Source organism: Haliaeetus albicilla, chromosome 2 (genome assembly GCF_947461875.1).
Source record: "Haliaeetus albicilla chromosome 2, bHalAlb1.1, whole genome shotgun sequence".
NCBI lineage: Eukaryota > Metazoa > Chordata > Aves > Accipitriformes > Accipitridae > Haliaeetus > Haliaeetus albicilla.
In genome coordinates this window covers 21,663,003-21,682,561 of record NC_091484.1, presented here as the reverse complement: position 1 = coordinate 21,682,561, position 19,559 = coordinate 21,663,003, and the positions used below count along the sequence as shown (strand labels likewise).

General features: G+C 40.3%; 1 protein-coding gene across 3 annotated transcripts in view; it reads left to right on the top strand.

Annotated features, from left to right (window-relative positions):
* Nucleotides 1–19,559, top strand: part of ELMO1 (engulfment and cell motility 1) — a 317,430-nt gene that overhangs the window by 62,454 nt on the left and 235,417 nt on the right. For 2 of the 3 annotated variants that reach the window (XM_069809495.1, XM_069809487.1), the window contains exons 5-6: nucleotides 37–109; nucleotides 14,127–14,177. In XM_069809495.1, the coding sequence (XP_069665596.1) occupies nucleotides 37–109; nucleotides 14,127–14,177 (124 nt within the window). The remainder of the gene's footprint in view (nucleotides 1–36; nucleotides 110–14,126; nucleotides 14,178–19,559) is intronic. The other variant, XM_069809506.1, reaches the window with a different exon arrangement.

Genomic DNA, 19,559 nt, shown 5'->3' with positions numbered 1-19,559 from the left:
TTCATTTTATGATCAATTTATTTTCATATTTCTAAGGTGGTCTCTTGCAAATCATGATCAATTTGCACTGCAGCATGCTGATAGTTCTAATTTCTACATCACAGAGAAGGTAAGTGAATCGTTCAACACAGTTCTTGCATAGCCTATCAAAATGTTTGCCACAATAATTTATTTTAAATTCAAATACATAAAAATAACAGAGTATTTTCTGTAACGTGATGCCAATGAGAGAGTAGGTACTGGGACACCTGGTTTAATAGTGTTGCGCTGATTTCTTCTGTTTGGAAAGGCAAATAGAAGTTTGAATGTGCCATGGCACATTCAAACATCTGTTGAGTTTGAGACTTCAGCACTGAGCCCTTCAGCTTTGGTATTTGTGCGTGTTTAGTATTCTGCTGACAAGTGGTGTACAGGAAATTTGAAATATGTAAAACATGAAGGGCCCTTTGAAGTGTCAGGAGACCTCCAGTGCATGTCACTTACCTCTTTGGCTGATAAGGTAGAAATAAGTTTCAGTGACTGTGTAATATTTGCTACTCTTTCCCGCCTGCTGTCTTGTCCTTTTCCAGTTCTGTATGTTACATTGGCTTATTTTTTTGGTCCCCAGATAGTATGGCAATAGGCGATTCATGAAGTGATGCAATGATTTCAGCACAGAGCAACAAAATGGCTGTAGCTGTAATAAAAATGGAATGTCTAGTCTAAATAATGGGGACATGGTCATCTGAACGAGACCAAATAGTACATTCATTCCTAGCATTACTGTTAGAATTGCTGAAATTGCTGAAATTACTGAAATTATGAAAAAAAAATTAATTTGTTTGGAAGAGTGTACACATTAGTGCCGCAGAGGTACAATTTCTAAGCAATAGGAAAAGAGCAGTATTCAAAACCTGCTGAAGTCCGCATGCAGATTCCCTAACCTCAGTGGATTTTGAGCTAAATAGACCTGAGTTTAGCTGCATAGACATAGATGCCTCTTGCTTACCTTGCTATCAGTTTAGTTTGGCTTACTCTTAAGTGGCAGGGTCTTTTGGTTTTATTTTGCATTTTACAGTTGTTTAGGATCTGCTAAATACAGCTGAGACATGAACTACCTTTTGTCTTGCTGTAATTCTTACCTCCACCCAAGAAATAAAGGGAACTTAGACACAGTTAAGCATTTAGGAAGACTAAATTTAGCAAGACAGCTAGAGCAGTTGCTCATAAGATAGTGCTGCTTTGGTTTTTTGGGGGGGTGTGTGTGTGTTTTGTTTGTTTTTGGTTTTTTGTAGCAGACCAGTTTCAATTTTTCATTTAACTATTGTTTCATTTAACTCAATGTGTTACAGTTTGTTTTGGGATCTTCTCCCCTTTTTTCTTGCATGGTTTTTTGGTTTGTTTTTTTTTTCTCCTTTCTTTTCAAGTTTCAATTGACAGACACTTCAAAGGCCACCACAAGGAAAACTGTTGAAGTAATTATTGGCTGCTGTGTTTTGCCTCCACCCAAATTAAATACCGAGACTGTTTTGCTAATTGCCCTGAATTGTGACACAACATTTTTCCAATAAGCCAGACACAACTGAACTTGCCTGTTGGCATTTAAACTCTGATTATACAGTGAGTATTTCCAAGAAGCCAGGACTGAGTGAATACTCAGGCTTGCTGAAGGAATTTGTCCTGATACAATTCCTTAAGCCTGAGGAATCTTCCAGGCTTTACCTCCACCTTTGGTGGGTAGGATCCTGCAGCTTTGGAGAAGAGATCTGTTTTCTGTTCTGCATAAAAGGAAGTCTGATGCCTTTTGGCTGCCTTTAACTTACAATAAGGGTGGAAAATGATGGTCATCTAGAACATTTTGGAATGTACTGCAGAGAGGACTTTGAGTTTGTTTATTCCCTACTGAAAATACGCAGAGTGTCTGACTCTGAGTCACATACATAAGAGAGAAGAGCTCTAAATGCCACCAGTATTACTCAGATGTCTGTGACTTTTATTAGATATTGTCCACTGTTTATCACTGCTTATTGGATAGTGGCTGTAAAGAGAGGCTTATATAGGCCATCACCCCTTCTACATACTTTCCCTCATTTGTCTGCAGTAGGATGTTGTTGCTTTCTGAATTAAAACATGAAAAACACCAGGCATGAGGACAAACACAATGAAGCTACAACACTAATTGTTAAAGCCCACATTGCTTTGATCTGCCCCTTAATAGGACATGAGCAGAGCTCTATTGAGAGAGTAACAGCTTCTAATAAGTAAATATTTTTCATTGCTCTCAAAGATGAATTGTATGTCTGTACATATGCAGAAAACATTATGTATAGGTCATGTTTCTGCAGAACCTGGGTGACTGCTGATTTATGGCCTTCCAGGTAGAGATGCCTTTTTAAAAATCCACCATGTTTAAAGTTACCAGAAAGAAAAGCCGTTAATGAATTCTTGTACAAAGTAACCAGAAACTTTGAAGTGAAAATGTTACAAATGCTGGACTGTCAACACATGGCTCATAACTACATTTTTGGTTTGGGGGGGCAAATGGCACATCTGTGTTTTGGTTGTCATATGCAGAACTCTTTATCTTTTGTGGCTGACTTGTATTTCCTGATTATACTGTACATAAAGAAAAACAACACCCAAGCAGTTCTGTCTCTCCTTTTTTTTTTTTTTTTTTTTTTTCCCCCTCCTTCCTGGCTGTATTATTTGGAAAAAAGCCTCTACAGGAGTAGCAATAACTACTTCAGACAGTATAAGGGCAGTCTTTAACAAATCTTGAGTCAGCCAGGGTTCCTACTAGAGACAGGACTTATCACAGCAGATGCAGTTTGGACTGCTGCCTCTGGGGTTCTGGTTTGGTTATATCTGTGCCCCTGAAAGTGCAGTGGAAATTATTAATTACATATTTTAGTCATTTTTTTAAGAAACAGGAGAAATAAAATAAGAGATTATGTGAAAAAGAAAACCAAGCAGGCATACTGCCTAAGCTCAAGCCTAGCTGGTGTTTTGATCACAGTGTATTTGATTTTTAATTACATTAATAGGTGTGTGTGGTTTGGTTTTTGGTTTTGGTTTTTTTTTTTTTTTTTTAAAGGCCTTACTTATCATGGAGGGGCATTTCTTTGGTAGGTCAAACATCTAAAAGCCTGACTTCTGAATCAGGATTTCATTGTGCTAGATACTATTGTCCTGGTTTCGACTGGGATAGAGTTAATTTTCTTTCTAGTAGCTGGTATAGTGTTATGTCTTGGATTCAGTATGAGAAGAATGTTGATAACACACTGATGTTTTCAGTTGTTGCTAAGTAGTGTTTAGACTAACTCAAGGATTCTTCAGCTTCTCATGCCCAGCCAGCAAGAAGGCTGGAGGGGCACAAGAAGTTGGGAGGGGACACAGCCAGGGCAGCTGACCCAAAGTGGCCAAAGGGGTATTCCATACCATGTGATGTCATGCCCAGTATATAAACTGGGGGGATTTGGCCTGGGGGGATTGCTGCTGGGGAACTAACTGGGCATTGGTCGGCGAATGGTGAGCAATTGCATTGTGCATCACTTGTTTTGTATATTCCAATCCTTTTATTATTCTTCTATTATTATTATTATTGTTGTTGTTGTTGTTATTGTTATTATTATTATTTTATTTTATTCCTTTCTGTTCTATTAAACTGTTCTTATCTCAACCCACGAGTTTTAACTTTTTCCTTCCAATTCTCTTCCCCATCCCACTGGGTGGGGGGGAGTGAGCAAGCAGCTGTGTGGTGCCTAGTTGCTGGCTGGGGTTAAACTGCAACAACTATATAATAGGGAATAAAAAAGTCACCATTGCTTCACTTTGTCCAGGTTGTACCTGAATAGATGCTTTTTCACATCAGGCATAATAACTCAGGAACACTGTAGCCTGGACAAGCTCAGGTTTAGAACAGAAAATGCTATATGAAGAGTAGAAAATGGCTGTATAATTTTGTGGGCTGAAAACCACAGCTTGGATGTATTCCTCTGCTGGCAGTACTAGGAATCCAGGGACAGGAATCCAAATGGTTCATGCAGCGCGTTGGTGGGTATGCCTGGTCCCTTATTGCTGCTCACCCTTGGCCTTGCAGACAAGGTCTGGCTCCTCTAGATCATTTGTGCACCTGCACTGCCCACCATGGGCTCTGGGTCTGGGAGGGATCATTGTTAGCTCAAACTCAGTCTCTAAAAACAAAAAGATTGTGAAGGAGCTGGATCATGCAGCTGTTCAGATTACAGTGCAGCCTCAAAAATGGGTTTTTTTCGTCACATCTGAAGGTGTGATAAACCACAGTGTTTATCATCAAGAGGGCCTTGCAGGAGTGTGGGGCTGGGGAAGAACAGTGTTCAAGCTGGCTTCACTGCTGGAGGCAGAATGTGGTGGCTCTTAATCCTGTACCTGAGCAACTATCAGGAATAAAATGCTAGCTCCCTCTTGCTGAGGGTCTTTGTGAGCCACCTCTGAGCTGTGTTCACCACACAGTGATGATACTGGTGCCATTTTTTATGTTAGCTTTTAAATGTAAGGACATTTCATTCATCTGTGTATTGACTGCGGCCCATTTTTATTCAGTCACAATTTTGTTGTGTTCAGTTTTTTACATTTGATGCCTCTGAAAACTCCCTGTGTTTTTTTCCTTCTTTCCTGACTCCCACATTTCCCTTTCATTCTTATGTGCTTATTGCATGAAGCGGAGGAGAGCAGACACTGAATTCCCTCCATTAATGCTGAGATACTTTTAGTGCTGTTTTGCAAAGGGAGCTGCCACCACCTTTCATTGTCATTACTCAGCTCTTTGCTGTGTTTGCAGATGGGACATCCTTCTACCCCTGCCTTCGCCAAGCTGGGAACCTGGGTAGAGTCCCTGGTGCTTGTTCTTTCTCAAAGGTGCTTTTGCTTGTGACCTATTTTTTGCTGAATACAACCTGTAATTGTATATTCATGTGAAATTCCACCATGCCATTACAGGCTCACTGCGTAGGAGTGTATGCAAATGACAGGGCAAGAAATGAGCCACTTGTAGGGTTGGGGTTTTTTGGAGGTTTTTTTCTTTAACATTTTTAGTATTCATCTGTTTTCACCAATTAATTGAACTTCAGTGTGTTGGAAGTAAACATTCTCAATAATGAAGGTTTCTGATTCACTGAAGGACCTGGTACTTCATAAGCAGCTGAGAATGATAAGTAGCACGAAGGTTGGGAACTAGAGAAATGTATTAAGTGGTCTGTTCCTCTCATTTGCATTACTCTTGATAATACATTTGTTAGTAATGCTACATAAATGGCAGATTCCAATCCAGATTTGACCTGGACCAAACTCTGCCTGACTTTCCCTTTCCTCTGCCACTGATCAGACATGTGGTATTTCCCTCATATTCACAAATTTCTTAATATTTTGGGGCATCTGCACAGCACTGCAGAAATTCCTAACAATAAGTGTGACACAGAATCAGAGCAGCCCTGTTCCTGCCTGCTTGATGGATGCTGGTAACACTGCCCTGTGGACTCCAGTAAAAACTAGTGGACAGTAGTATATTTCTCTGGTGAACAGAAGTAAAACTTGAGTATCCATACACTAAATCACTTTCAACCCTGCTTTGTTCAGGCTGATTTCGAGAACACTGGTCATCCTTCTCTTAGTAAATTAGTCCTAGTTTTTAGGACTCATTTTGTAGGACTTCAGGTTTATGCTAAATTTTCCAAAGAAAATAATTCTGTCCTGTCAACCTCTTATATTTTCTGGCCCCAGCATGAACAGCTTAATTCTTCTGCTTGTCTCCTTTTAAAATATTTATTATGACAATGTCTTCTATGTAGTTCCTTAGTTCCACTTCAAGGCTGATGAGATGGATCAAGTGGTTTTTTTTAAAAAGCTGTATAGCTTTTTTTTTCCCCCTGAATTTAGTTTGTAACTTTGCCTCGCAAGTAATCACGAGAGGGAAAAGGCTCTGGAAAGGTTTGGCTTTCTGTTACAGCACTTAAAGATAGGTACGGTATACCACAGGCACAGTGTGACTGTTTGGGTTCAGCTGATAGCATACAGTTCTGTGTAAGATCTGGCTGACTCGAAAATGCTCTTTAAATCATCTTAATACTTAAAGAACAACCTATTTAGATGGGTAGTTTTACAAGGTGCAGTGAACAGACATCACAGCTCACTGCTGAAAGGGGACGGTTCTGATTTCTTCTCCCCTTCCCCAAGAGATCCTGCCACTTCATTTCTGCTGGCTACAGTGGGGTTTTTTTTGACAATTTCTGGACATGGTGGCAAGGGTGGGGGATCATTTTGTGCCACTTTAATTCATTAAACTTGCTTAATAAAAAGTCTGCCTGATCTGATGTAAGGGTGAGGCAGGACCCTTGAATCATGTCCAGAAATGGGCTGCAGAGAAGGAAGAAGTTAAAGGAAGGGTAGGAAGAGGAATGAAACTTTGCTCTTTTTAACAGCTGTGAGCTGTCATGTCCCTCAGTTGCTTGTGGAACTGTCTTAGGCTGATGTGGAATGAACTTAATGGCAAATTCTGACTGTAGTCAGAAATGGAGAAGGGATGTTTTACCTACAGTGCCTCTGTATCTGAGATGAAGGATGCAGGCAAGGGAGTAGGAGTAGGATGTACATCTTGAAGCACAAGCACATGCAGGCTTCCCCTTAAACAAGTCTCAGTGTGGTCCCAAATGTGGTGCTTGCAAAATGAGCTGGCCCACTTTCCTGCTTTATACTATAGCTCTTATTCCTGTCTTTTACCTTGCAAACTGGGCAAAACCCCAAATAATAAAATGTTCGGCTGGTTTAGTTCCCTTGTTGACTCATCAACTAGTTACACAACTAGTTTATGCAACATAAAAACACTAGTAGCAATGAGCAAGAGACTGAAAAGTAAGACTATTTTATGGTAGCAAGCTGTGCTTTGATTTGGCAAAAGTGACTGTGAACCAGTCTTGGCTTGGGTCTTTAGCTATTTCTTTTAATAGCAGCATCTGCTTAAGGAGCTACTGCTCCTGCACTGACCCCTCAGTGGTGCTGTGGGTGAATGTGTTGGGTGAACTGCATCGAAGAACTGACTTCAATTTGACAATCCTTATTTGGTTGTTTTGGTTTTTTTTGTGTCCATACCAGTTCCCTGTTCTGATTTTGCCACATGATCTCACCAACAGTAGTATGAGCCCAGCTAAGTCTGTCATTTCCTGATGTTTATTTTGCAGGGTGCAGCTCTTTGTTCCAACTTATCAGAGGACGATGGGCTGCTTGTTATGTGTCTGTGTTACCGGTACAACTGTCTGTGTGGTTGCTTGAATTGGGGAACTGAGCCAGGTTAAAAATAACTTGTGTGTAACTTGTTTTAATGTGTCAGAAGGATGTCTGTCCACAGTGTAATACCACTGCTGCTCTACAGAGCAAGTGGTACCTGATAATGTTGTCCTTGTAGATCGCTCCACCTGAAGATGTGTAAATCATGCAAAGTATGGACTTTTTCTAAGGATGTGGTTTAAATGGCATTCAAGTTGGTATTACTGTGGGTTGCTGGATAAAAAGGTAGCCAAGCTTTCTTTTTCCCCTCTGTTGCTTCATTCCCTTTGCTTCACTAGCATCCTAGTGACTACTGCTAGAGGGTGAGCTGGTTCAAATCATGGATCTGACAAAAGAAAACTCTGGATTTTTTTTTTTTTTTTTTTCTCCTTTTTGTGAATGAAGGAGAGAGGAAGAGGTAGCTTTTTTTAAGGTTTGGTGGTTGGCTGTGCTGCCACATGTTGGTAGATCTGATGTAAGGAAAGCGTTGGGAGCCCACACTCTAGAAGGATATGCGCAGAATAGTGCCTCTTGTGGGCTGTAGAGTTGCAGTGGATTAGGTATACCCTGAAACTGCACCGCTGGCGTAACTTGGTTTATTTACTAGTTTCTGTAATCCTTGAATAGGGGTAGATAAATAGCATGCAGAAAATGTCCTCTTTTTAGAAACTTAAGCTGAACTACCAACACTTAATTTTTTTAAGGAAAATGCTATCCTCAAATTTTAATATGAAAAACTAGAAGATATTCTCCCTGTTTCCAGCAGCTGCCCAGGAAAGGAATTTTATCACAAGATTAATTGCCTCAGTATTTCTTCTAAAACAGTACAGTCCTGTCATGCCAAGTAGTACAATATTGATAATTACCTATATCTCTTAGCTCTCATCTTATGAAAGTTTTTGGTGACTAAAAACGACCTTAAGAGATTTCCTACCAAGTCAGCTGAATGTTGTATCTAACCTCATAGTCTATCTCCTGCTGTAACAGTAGCAAGTGCTGTTCAGGGTTGTGATCTGATGATGGCTTTCACTCCCTTCATGCTCCCTCAGCATTCACATTTCTTGTACTACAGGTGTTGGAGGCTACACCTATGCTTAGTCCATTTAATATGCCATATAAAGGCCATGAAAGTCTTTCATCTCTTCTTGAACCTGCTGATACTGCCTGCTTTCACAACCTGTGACAGCAAGCTCAAGTAGTTCACTGCCTGCTGAATGAAGAGGTATATTCTTCGTGTGCTTTAAACTGATCCCTTGCTGCTTTCAAGTACCCCCTGGTTCTCATACTGCAGGATTTGATAACAACAGTTCTGTATTCAGCTTGTCGACTACGTTCACTCCTGTGGCCTTTGTCCCTCCAAACTGGGGAGACCTTGCCTTGTGAGGCAGCTGCTCAATGCCATTGAGCATTTCACTTGCCTTTCTCTGCATTTCCCCTGATGCTACTGTGTCCTCCTTAAGATCTGACGGTCAGAACTGCACACAGGGCCCTGCATATGGGTGCATGAAGTTCTTGTGTTGTGGCAAAATGATGCCCTCTGTCTAGTTCACAGTACCACTTCTGATGTCACCCAATGTTTACTGGCTGCTGTAGCACATTGATTCAGTGCTTTAAGGGAGATCTGCCAACAAGAACTTTGCATCTCTTTCCTGAGTTGTTGACTTAGAAATATACTCCATTATGTATCATTTTGTCCTTATTTACTACTTGCCCAAAGCTCATTCTTGTAAAAATGTTATGGAGTCACTAACTTAAAGTGTATTTCATAGCTCTAATTTTTTTGTTGTTGCATCAATTTGGAGGAAGGTGTAATAAAGTAGTAGTAGTATGGAAAGAGGGAAGGATCTATTACTTAGTGATATAAACATGTGAAGAATTTTAGATTTCTTGGCTGTTATTCTTTAGCCCAGTTAGAGAAGTCTGAAGGAAGCTGTTTGGTCAAGGTTAAAGAATAATGCTGAGTGAGCTATAACCATGGGAACCAATGCTTCTAGGTCTTCCTCAAATATGTTAAGAAAACATTCCATTCCAACCAGTTACAATGAGCTGAATCTTGAGGCATTTTGCTGGGTATAACAGATTATTAAAATGATAAGACAAATGCATGGCAAAATAAACTTTAATTTTGCTTGATAAGTTTTCCAAAGTGTGTCTCCAGGAAAGCTCTGAATAAATGGCTGACTGTTTTGATGATAAGATATTTTGAAAGCAAATTCACATATCTTCATCCCTCTGCATGGTTTGGTAGACTCTTAATGCTTGAGGCCTGCCTTTTAGATGCAAGTTAATGCAAGTCTCCTGCACGTGTTTTGGGTAAAGTAGCCTATGGCACGGCAAAGGCAGAGCTTTGACAAGGTACAGAATCTGGTGGCAGATAATGTAGGTTTGTGTTGCTCCAGCTGGTGGAGTTGGAAGTCAGAGGGCCCTAAGATGTGAACACAAGGGAAAGGTATCCTCTACTTTCTGCTGTGTTTTGTTGTTTGTGTGTTTTCATGATAGTACTTGTCTGTCTGATTGAAAACTCAGCTTAGAAAGTGTCGTGCAGCAGTACGATGGTTGGAAATACTACCTACTCAATTAGAATGAAATCATCTTCTGAGTATAGACTCTTGCTAGGTACAATATTGCAAATGGGGCTTATTTGTATCCGTAATATGACTGCTGTTTTAGTCCTAGGTAACAATTATAACAAATCTATTTTCTTGTTATGGAGTTTTTTTAGGGGCATTTTGGATAGTACTGTTTCACTAGTTCCCTCGCCACCCAGGAATAAGCTTTCCTAATATAGATCAACAGCATGAACAGTATCTACAAACCTGATGTACACTTGAGAAAACAGATCAGAAATGTCTTGGAAGAGGGGTCTTTTTGTTTGTTTTTTTTTGTCTTGTTCTTGTGTTTCCCCCCCCATAGGTGGTGGTGAGCCCTGTCCTGAATAGCAGGGGTGCTTACGAGTGTGATTGCCAAAGCCAGGCTACTGTAATGACATTCTGTTTTTCTGGAAAAGAAATCCACAGGATGCAGTCCCTAATACTAAGCAGATTAACTGTGTGTAAATGTTGTAATTGAAATTAACTGGCGTGCCGACTATTGCATCACACAGTTAATGTACGAAATCCTCTTGACTTAACTGTATGCTTACACGCTGTTTCTTGGTAGGCGCTTAAGTCATTATTTAGAATGGATAAACAGAATTGGATTTTTTGTTACTGGGGAACAGCTAACCCTTTTCAAATTTTGGCTAGCCTGCTGTGTTAGAGACTTGATGCTTTGAATACTTTCAGAGAGACGGCATGGGCACTTTTCCTTAAGCCTTTGTCTAAATCAGGACTTGAAGATGAGCTCACTCACTCTCTTGTGATAGCAGTGATTGAATTTATGGTATAGGGCAGTCTTATGCACTTTGTTCTGAGCCAGACGTGATGAAAGGTCGTTGGGCTTCATGTGCTGTGGGCTCTGACAAGCGTTGCAACTTTGAGTCTGAGAGCTTTGGTGTTTCAGACTCGGCTTGATAAATAAACAGAAAGACCCCAAAGAAAACTTCCAGTGATACTTTTATGTACTCTGTGTGTTCTTTTTCCTCTGCTATTTTATATATAACCTCCTGACATATGGTTGCTCTGGAGAGCTCAAGAGAGCTCTTCTCTTGTTTATCCATATGTGGTATCTGAACTTCAACCAGGTTATTGGCTTCCCTTTTTCCACTTGTTTTTAAATTCCTCTGACTATAGAGAAATAGTGTATTTTTAACAAGATATTTTTCACTTGCTAGATTGGTTGTAGATTCAACCTATGCAATCTGTAAGTGTCCTTATTTAATTAGTTTTATTTTTTAACCTGCATACATGACACTGTAGAGAGTATATCAGGTTAAGCCCAACTTTTTATGGGTTAGGGTTTCAGCTTGTGACAAAACTACTGTAATTGAACAAACTGTGGAGCATGGTTTCAGCCTGAAGCAACTGCAAAATAATGTAATTCGGGCTGTGGTTGACAGCTTGCTGCTCCCAAAAAGGGAAGGTATAATTCCTCCTCATGCTTCCCCTGTTCTCTTTCCCTGCACCACTTCCCTGCTCCCAAAGGTGTGGTTCCACCATCTTTCTTGGGTTTGCACTGAGAGTGTTTGCAGAGATGCTTATTGTGGCCCAAATGAAGTGACTTCACTTAAACCACAAATTCATTTGTACATCTGATTTGGTAGTTCATATTAATTAGAGCAGGAAACATGAGAAACTTTAAGCTTAAAATTGTGCTGCTGAAAAGGTAAGCCTCTGTGTGTGCTCTTATTTATGTTTAAGAACAGTATTTACTTAGCTCCAATATTTTCATAAGGCTATCGGTGAACTTTCACTTCTGAATGTGATTCATACGGTTTAAGTTGTTTAAGTGCTGTCCAATTCCCTAAATGTTTTTAATATCGTTGCATGCTGTGATTTGCTGCCTTCCAAGTAAAACTGATGGAACCCTGTGTGTATGTGTGCATGCACATACTCTGGCCTAATGCAGCTGAGGTCCAGTGGCTTAGTCTAAGCTGTTGATGGAGGTAGATTTAGCCTATGCTGACTGTCTGTCCTAAATCAATTACTTTTATTCAGTTCCACAAATCCTCAAGGTGGTAACAGTTTAACACAACTGTTTGCAAAGTGAGTTTTTTTCAACACTGATTTAGATTAAACCACACAAATGCACTATTGCCACTTCATACACATTCCTTAGACCTGATGAAACATAGCTGGGTCTGCTGCTGTTTTACTACAAGAGGAGAAAATCTGGCACTTTGTTAGTGCTGTGGGAAGTCACCCTGTATTTAGCTGCTCACCCTTTTTTGCTCCTCTCTTGAGTAGAGCCTGGCTGGCCTCCCTGAGGCTGTTCTGGCAGGAGGAGACTGCTGCGGGCTGATATGAGTTAGCTGCATATGTAAGCAAAGATGCCGTAAAAAAGCTTCTCCCTTGTACCCCCTGTGTTGCCTGGCACTTCAGTTGTTTCAGTTAGAGTGAAGAAGTCTCTGTGGGTGGAGAGTGATCTTGTAGGTAGCTAGAAGCAATCCCACAGACGACTTAGATACCAAGAAAGAGACAATATTCTGGAGTTTTATTTTGGGACTACTTGACCTGGTTTCAGGCAAGATTTGTCCTGTTTTTAGCATTTTGGATTTGAGATGTATCAGAATGGGAGCAAGAAGGATGAAATGAATTCGGGTAAAATTTCCTGAGAAGAAATACACCTTCAGGTAGTTTTTGGCTAAACACCAGTCTGCAGGAAGCCTGCAATGTGGTCTTCAGAAGAAAATTAGCTCTTCTCTCTCAAACTGTTAGGGATTCCTCCAATACCTATGACAAATTAGGGTATCGGCCCATGAACAAGCTATTGAACCATGAACGAAGTTGTGACTGTGCATTGCACTGTGCACAGTCAGTACCTGCTAGTGTGTTAATTGTGCTAGGTACTGTATTCTCTTAACCTATGGTGAATGGGAGGTAGCTTGTTGAAAGATGGGCAGGCTCCGCTATGCTTACCACAGGGGAAGACCATGCTGTCCTGGTTTCAGCTGGGATAGAGTTAACTGTCTTCCTAGTAGCTGGTACAGTGCTATGTTTTGAGTTCAGTATGAGAAGAATGCTGATAACACACTGATGTTTTCAGTTGTTGCTCAGTAGTGTTTAGGCTATAGTCAAGGATTTTTCAGCTTCTCATGCCCAGCCAGCGAGAAAGCTGGAGGGGCACAAGAAGTTGGCACAGGACAGAGCCAGGGCAGCTGACCCAAACTGGCCAACAGTGTATTCCATACCATGTGACGTCCCATCTAGTTTAGGAACTGGGAAGAGGGGGCGGGGAATCGCCGCTCGGGGACTGGCTGGGTGTCGGTCGGCAGGTGGTGAGCAATTGCCCTGTGCATCATTTGTACATTTCAATCCTTTTATTACTACTGTTGTCATTTCATTAGTGTTATCATTATCATTATTAGTTTCTTCTTTTCTGTTCTGTTAAACCGTTCTTATCTCAACCCACGAGTTTTACTTCTTTTTTCCCGATTTTCTCCCCCATCCCACTGGATGGGGGGGGAGTAAGTGAGCGGCTGCGTGGTGCTTAGTTGCTGGCTGGGGTTAAACCACGACACATGCATATGGGCACTGACCACAAAGTTGTGAGGATACTGTAAGCGTACACCATAGCTTATGCTATGGCAGGTTTTTCATCTACCCATAGCTTTAGTTTAATTGAACACATTATGTGAGCTTAACCAAAAGAAAATGTTTAATGCTGCCTCCTTCTGCCAGCCGGGTAAGGAGAATGACTTACAGCATGTTTGAACTTTACTTACTGCTAACAGTGCTGCTTTTTTTACTTTGAGGGAGAATGCAAAGTCGTGGTGGCAGAGCTCAGCGGGTTGGTTCCAGTGGTTTAAGTCAGCATGTTCTTGTTATAGAAAATGGAGAGCCAGTGGGATAAATTTTGAATCCTGCAGATGTTTAATGACAGGTTTCAGCAAACTTACGAACTCCTCAACTATGTAGCACAATACCAGAGCCAGACACCATGGATAGTATATTTCAAAGAAGTATTTAGAAGTTGCCAGTGGAAGCTAAACTTTGAAAAACATGAAGTCATTCTTGAAAGGGTTCAGATTTGTTAAATATCATGCGAACAGCCACCTATTTCTTGAAGCTAATGTTAGTATGCCTCGGTGGGGAAAATACTGTATAGATGTTAGCTCACATATGAAAGAGGGAAGCTTTTGCATGCAGACAGGGGAAAGTACTGTTGCTGGTTTAGTGTGGCATTCTGCTCAATGCATGTTTCGTCTTTTTATGTGAGTCTTAAATAAAACCTTTTGGATTTTTCTCTTTCAGAATCGTAATGAAATAAAAAATGGAGCGATCCTTCGATTAACAACATCTCCAGTGAGTTACTGTTCTGTTCTTCTCTTCCCTTGAAAGTAAAGATTTGATTAGTAAATCATTGTGAACTGACGTATGTATTTTTAAGCTTTAGCCACACTGTATCCCACAATCCTCCTCTAAAGGAGGATAATGGTGTGCTCACAAGATGACTTTGTTCTCTTTTTTTGAGTTATGGGGCAGGGGTGGTATCTCTGAGTGACATTTGGTGATAGGGTTAGCACAACTGGGTGTTTTTTGTCTCTCACTTCTTTCCCACTGGGAACAGCTTTCATGTCCAAGATAATCTCTGCTTCCCTGCTGTCATTGCAGCCTTACTCAAGTTGCTCCTTTTCTGCCCAAGAGAAAGGGCTGGGAGTTGAATCGCAGAAAGCTCTGCTGGGCAGCTCAGGTCAGAGCTTTCCTGCTCTCTGGGTTTCTACTGAGTGAGTAGCAACTGTAATACTGAGATTTTACTGTTTTCATTTTATTTTTTTTCAACACCACCTCCTTGCCAGCTCCTCAAAAAGCACGGCAGAGTTGCCGGTTGCCTTGTTAATGGCCTGTTTTCCTGCTGAGTTGAGCAGTACTGTTACCACATGCTGAAAGCCACTATTAGTCCCAGAAGATGTATGTCTAAGGCAGCAGCAATCCCATTTCCTTGCTGACAAATGTAGTGTGCCATTAAAATGGTTTACCTCTTCACGGTGGTGTTCTAGCTTCTGCAGATTCAAAGCATTCTTACGGCCAAACTCTGCCACCCTGTGCTGCAGCTCATTTGAACAGGTAAGACGGAGCTGTGGTGGTTTAACTTTTGGCTTTTGTTGAACCTGTTAAGAGTGACGTTGGTTACTCTGCCATAAAATGTGAAAACTTCTAGATGGAAGCCACACGGAGATTATGGATGTGTTTTTTGGATGTATCACTTTTCAGCTAGTAGGGCCTAGGCTCATGGTAAAGAAACAGAGAAATGTGTGTTGTCACTAGCTTCCCAGGTTCTTCAGGCATCATGTGCATTTCCACTCCTCCCCAGCCTGCTTAACCTGATGATGGCTTATATTGGATTTATGAGGTGACTGAATTTGTACGCAGGTTTGTGTATAAGTGGAAATTGAAGAACCCAAAATGGAAACATACACATGCCTCAAGTTTTTAAATAAGTGACTGCAATATTAATCTACAGGAGTGTAGCTTATTAACAGAAAGCACTTCTAAGCAGCAGCCAGCTGGGTGAAGACAAGAGATTTCTGTTATCCTTCATCATCTTTTTCAGTGGCCGTTATATACAGAGCTTTAGAGTCATAAGAATAAATGATAGTTTAAGACCATGGTTCTGTCAGAGTCTGTGTGGCTCCAGAGCCTCTTGCCATATGTCACCAGAACAGCCTTTTACGTGGGGAAACCACTTGCTAGTGGAGTAAACCCTATTTGGTGAAACTTCCTCAGAAACACAGCCCCAGCACCAGATCCTCCTAACCTTCAGGACTTCTTAAAAACAAATATCCACTCCACTGAAAAAGGGCTATCTACTGCCCAGACTTGGGATCTCATGAAATCAAAACAACATGTGTGGTTCATCAAGAACCAATGTGGTTCAAACGCACTGCATCATTCTTTTGTGTAACCACAGCATGCAGCAACAGCATGAGATGACTCATGGAATCGTTCCCTGTCTCAAAATCCATAACCAGTTGCACCATGCAAAACTGAAGAGAGGCTGTGCTGCGACTGATCTGCGGAAATGGCTGTCTGTCTGTCTTCATGATCACTTGTGCAATTGGAAATGTGACCTACAAACACAAAAGGCAAATTTTGGATTTAGAACACTTTCTTCTAATGCCTATGGGGAGGAAGGTGGGGTTTTGCATAAGTCTTTCTTCTGCTTGTTCTGTTTCTTTGGTGACTTGCCTTAGGGTCAGTCGGCCAAGACAGGGGCCCTTAGGATATTGAGGTATTTATTACCTGTTACCTACCAAATTGTGGACCACTCTGGCAATGGCCTGCAGTTATGAGTTACTCAGCCATCCTGTTAGAAGATACTTTCTAGTCTTCAGTGTTGATATTTATCCCTGAACCAGTGCTTATTTTCAAATTTTCTGACTTTTTAGAAACTTTTTGTTAACTTTTTCCCAGAATCAACGAGGTAGCTTGGGAGGAGGTTTCGAAGGACCAGACTGGTTTTTGTGAGATTAGAGAGTATTTGTATTCTTTAAATAGACATAAAATGAAGTTCTGCATATTCCCACCCTACAATAGTATCTTTGCTTTTAAGGTACTGTCGAAGTGGTCATCATAGAGGTACCTAAAATAGATAGATTAAAGACTTCCAAGCTGTGGGTTTTAGTCTGGTGACCCACACAACGCTTGTCGTTTATCCTGAAAAGCTAACAGGCCATCTGTTTCCATTTTTCCTCTGAAATTGTGTAGGACAGCAAGAGTAGTTGGAGGAGATAATATGAAGAACAAGCTGCATTATATACTCCTGCAAATTAGGAAGGATGCTTTCCTAGCTGCTAAAGTTGGGTGGGAAATGTTTTTCTCATCCTGTGAAAATATTAAGATTCTGAAATGTTTTTCCCCCTTTTTTATCTATCATACACCAGTATAAAGCTGAAACTATCTCCCCTTTCCCCCAGAAAGAGAAAATCATACAAAAAATGCTCTTTGAAGAGGTGGAGGTATTAGAAAAGGAGAGGAAGACTGAGGGAAATTAAGAGGAGCCACGTATGGATTATGCAGTGTCTGGGATGTGTCCATGTAGTTCCAGAGAGGCTTGAGCTGCCTACTTTCTGGCTATTGTGGGCAAAAAAAATGTGTCCTGAACTTCACAAGCCTTTTGAGGAAACTTTTTTCTCTTGAAGATTTGAGAAGAATCTTTTTGACCAGTTCAGAAGGCTGCATGAACTTAAAATGATTTTGTAGTTCTTAATTTTCATGCAGCTTACTACCATGACAGCCAGTAGTCTGGCTATACCCATTCACAGTTGCATGTCGTCAGTCACTGAAAACTGGGTGAGAAGGATGAGGTGCAATCTTCTTGAGTTCTGTTGTTGTTAGCCTCAGATTGTGTATTGCTCATGTACCCAGAGCAGGTACTATTAAAGATTAAAAGGAGGGAGGGGGGTAAAAGGTAGTTTTGTCTAGAAGTAGTAAACCAGCATTTTTGGGTTGGCTTTTTTAAAACTAGGATTTGAAATCTAACTCCCCAACTCTAAATGTTAAATACTCTCTCTTTTTTAATCTCAATTTTTTTTGCATGTGTATGTAGAGGCCTTTTCTGAAAATCATTGTTAATATTTCAAGGGCAAAACTGCAGTTACGTGTGCTGCTAAAGCCATTATAAATGCTTGCCTTCAGAGATTTACAATGTGTCTATTTTAAACTTGAGTTAAAACTTTGCAAACGCCAGTCTAGGCCTGGTGGGAATTTGAACTGCCTCTTTGTATCTGTGGGTCTGTTTGCTAAGTTTGTGTGATTCTCTGAAAGGCTGTTTTTTCTAAACAATGCTGGTTTTTTCCTCTATAAACCACTCGCCACACAGACACTCTGTTTCCTAGGAAACTTGAGTACAGATTGAATTTCTCTCATATTATCTTTGTTCCTATATCATCTTTCTTATTTATTTTTAACTTCTCCTATCATCTTTCTTAACAATTCTTTGTGCTATTGTGTGTTTTTGCAGTTTTCTATGATCTGTTTTCCCCCCTTGTCCATTTGCATTTCTGAAGGGACTCATCAAAACTTTCATATGCAACATTTCTTTGTATTTGAACATACCTGACAGTTGAAATGCCAGATTGCTATTGTCTGTTTTGTGATAAACATATTCCAGTGGATGGTGGGTAGATGTATAAATAAATGAGCTGTAATTGCTCCCGAGTGTGAGACTGTTCTGAAAGGACAGTTGTGTCCTGCAATGCAGCAAGCAGAGTCTAACCTTTTAGTGTGTTGAACTGTGGGATTCCTTTGATCAGATCCTGCAAATCCTCATTCAAATGACTAATCATTTTGAAAGGATGCTAAAATACTGGGAAAATTAAACTGAAGGAACTGGCCTCTTTTTTAATTTATCGGTTTTCAAACAGAACTGATTATTTGAGCACTCGCTGTTTATTTGGAAGTGGCTTCTTGTGCATGTAAAAAACATGCCTTGCTCATGAACTGTATACCTTAAATGCTGAGTCAATAGGTAGCCTTTTCTAATGTGGTATTTATGGTGCCTGATCATTTGCTTTTGTTGCATGTTTTAATTTGATCCGCTGGTTGGAGATTGGTTGAGTTCTCAAACCTGTAAGTTGTTTGTAGGCAGCTGTATTAGCATTTCTAGCATGAGCAATCATGTAAACAGGGGTGTTCATTAACAGTCATCATAGTATTTTCCCTGAATGCTGTTACGGATGAGAGCAACGTGTTTTTTTATTTATATGTGTTCTACACAGACAAGGAAGTGCAGAGGGTTTTTTTAACCCATTTCTACTTATGCATCTGAATTCTTTAAGTAAAGTTTCGGGATCTGGTCTGTAATTTTTAATCTACAATTGCTTTAATACATGCTCAACTGTCTTAATGTTCTTGAATTTCAGTAAATGCATAAATATTTGCAGGTCTAGCCTATGATTGTGATTATCATGTAATGGTGAATTAGTTATTATTGAACCTTATACCAGGAGCACTGACCATGGAAGTCAATGAGCCAATTTTATATTTGTCTGCTCATAGTACAAGAGAAAGATTTGCGAAGTGGAGTTGGTTTTTGTCTTTTTATAGATAAAGGTTTAATCTCGTGTTTTCAGGTTTCCCCTTTTGAATAGTAAACAAAAGGGATTGTTTCAAATGCAGCAAGAGGAAAAATTGCTTCTCATTCATAAGTGGCTACTGATTGCATAAACTTATTTTAGGCATATTTACATAATACATATGGCTATGCATCTCTAATGCTTTTATCATTGATTTAGTACGTGACTCTAGGCGTGACAATTTCCCTGTTTCTCTGTTTCTTCCTCCTTAATTGTGTATAGTGATTATGTAGCACTGCTCTGTGTATTATGTTTGCACAGGGCTTTAGTAGAAATTGTGCTTGAGTATGAATGTAAAAATGTTAACAATTAATGTCTTTACTAATTAAAGTGGAATCTCATTGCTTACCTGGCATCAGACGCTAGTCAGCCTTGCGGGATCTGTTGAATCTGGTTTGTGTATAATGATGATTATGTAATGTATCCACTCCTCCATTGCTTTCTGACGTGTGTGCAGTTGTAGGTGAAGTGGCAGTAACAAGCCAGAAAAAGACAGCAGTTTAAACCACCACAGTATTAAATTAAACCACAGAAATGCACCTGTTTGGTTAGTACAAAACTGTATTTGGTAGTTGCAGAACATTGAGTAATGTGACTAACTTATCTACAG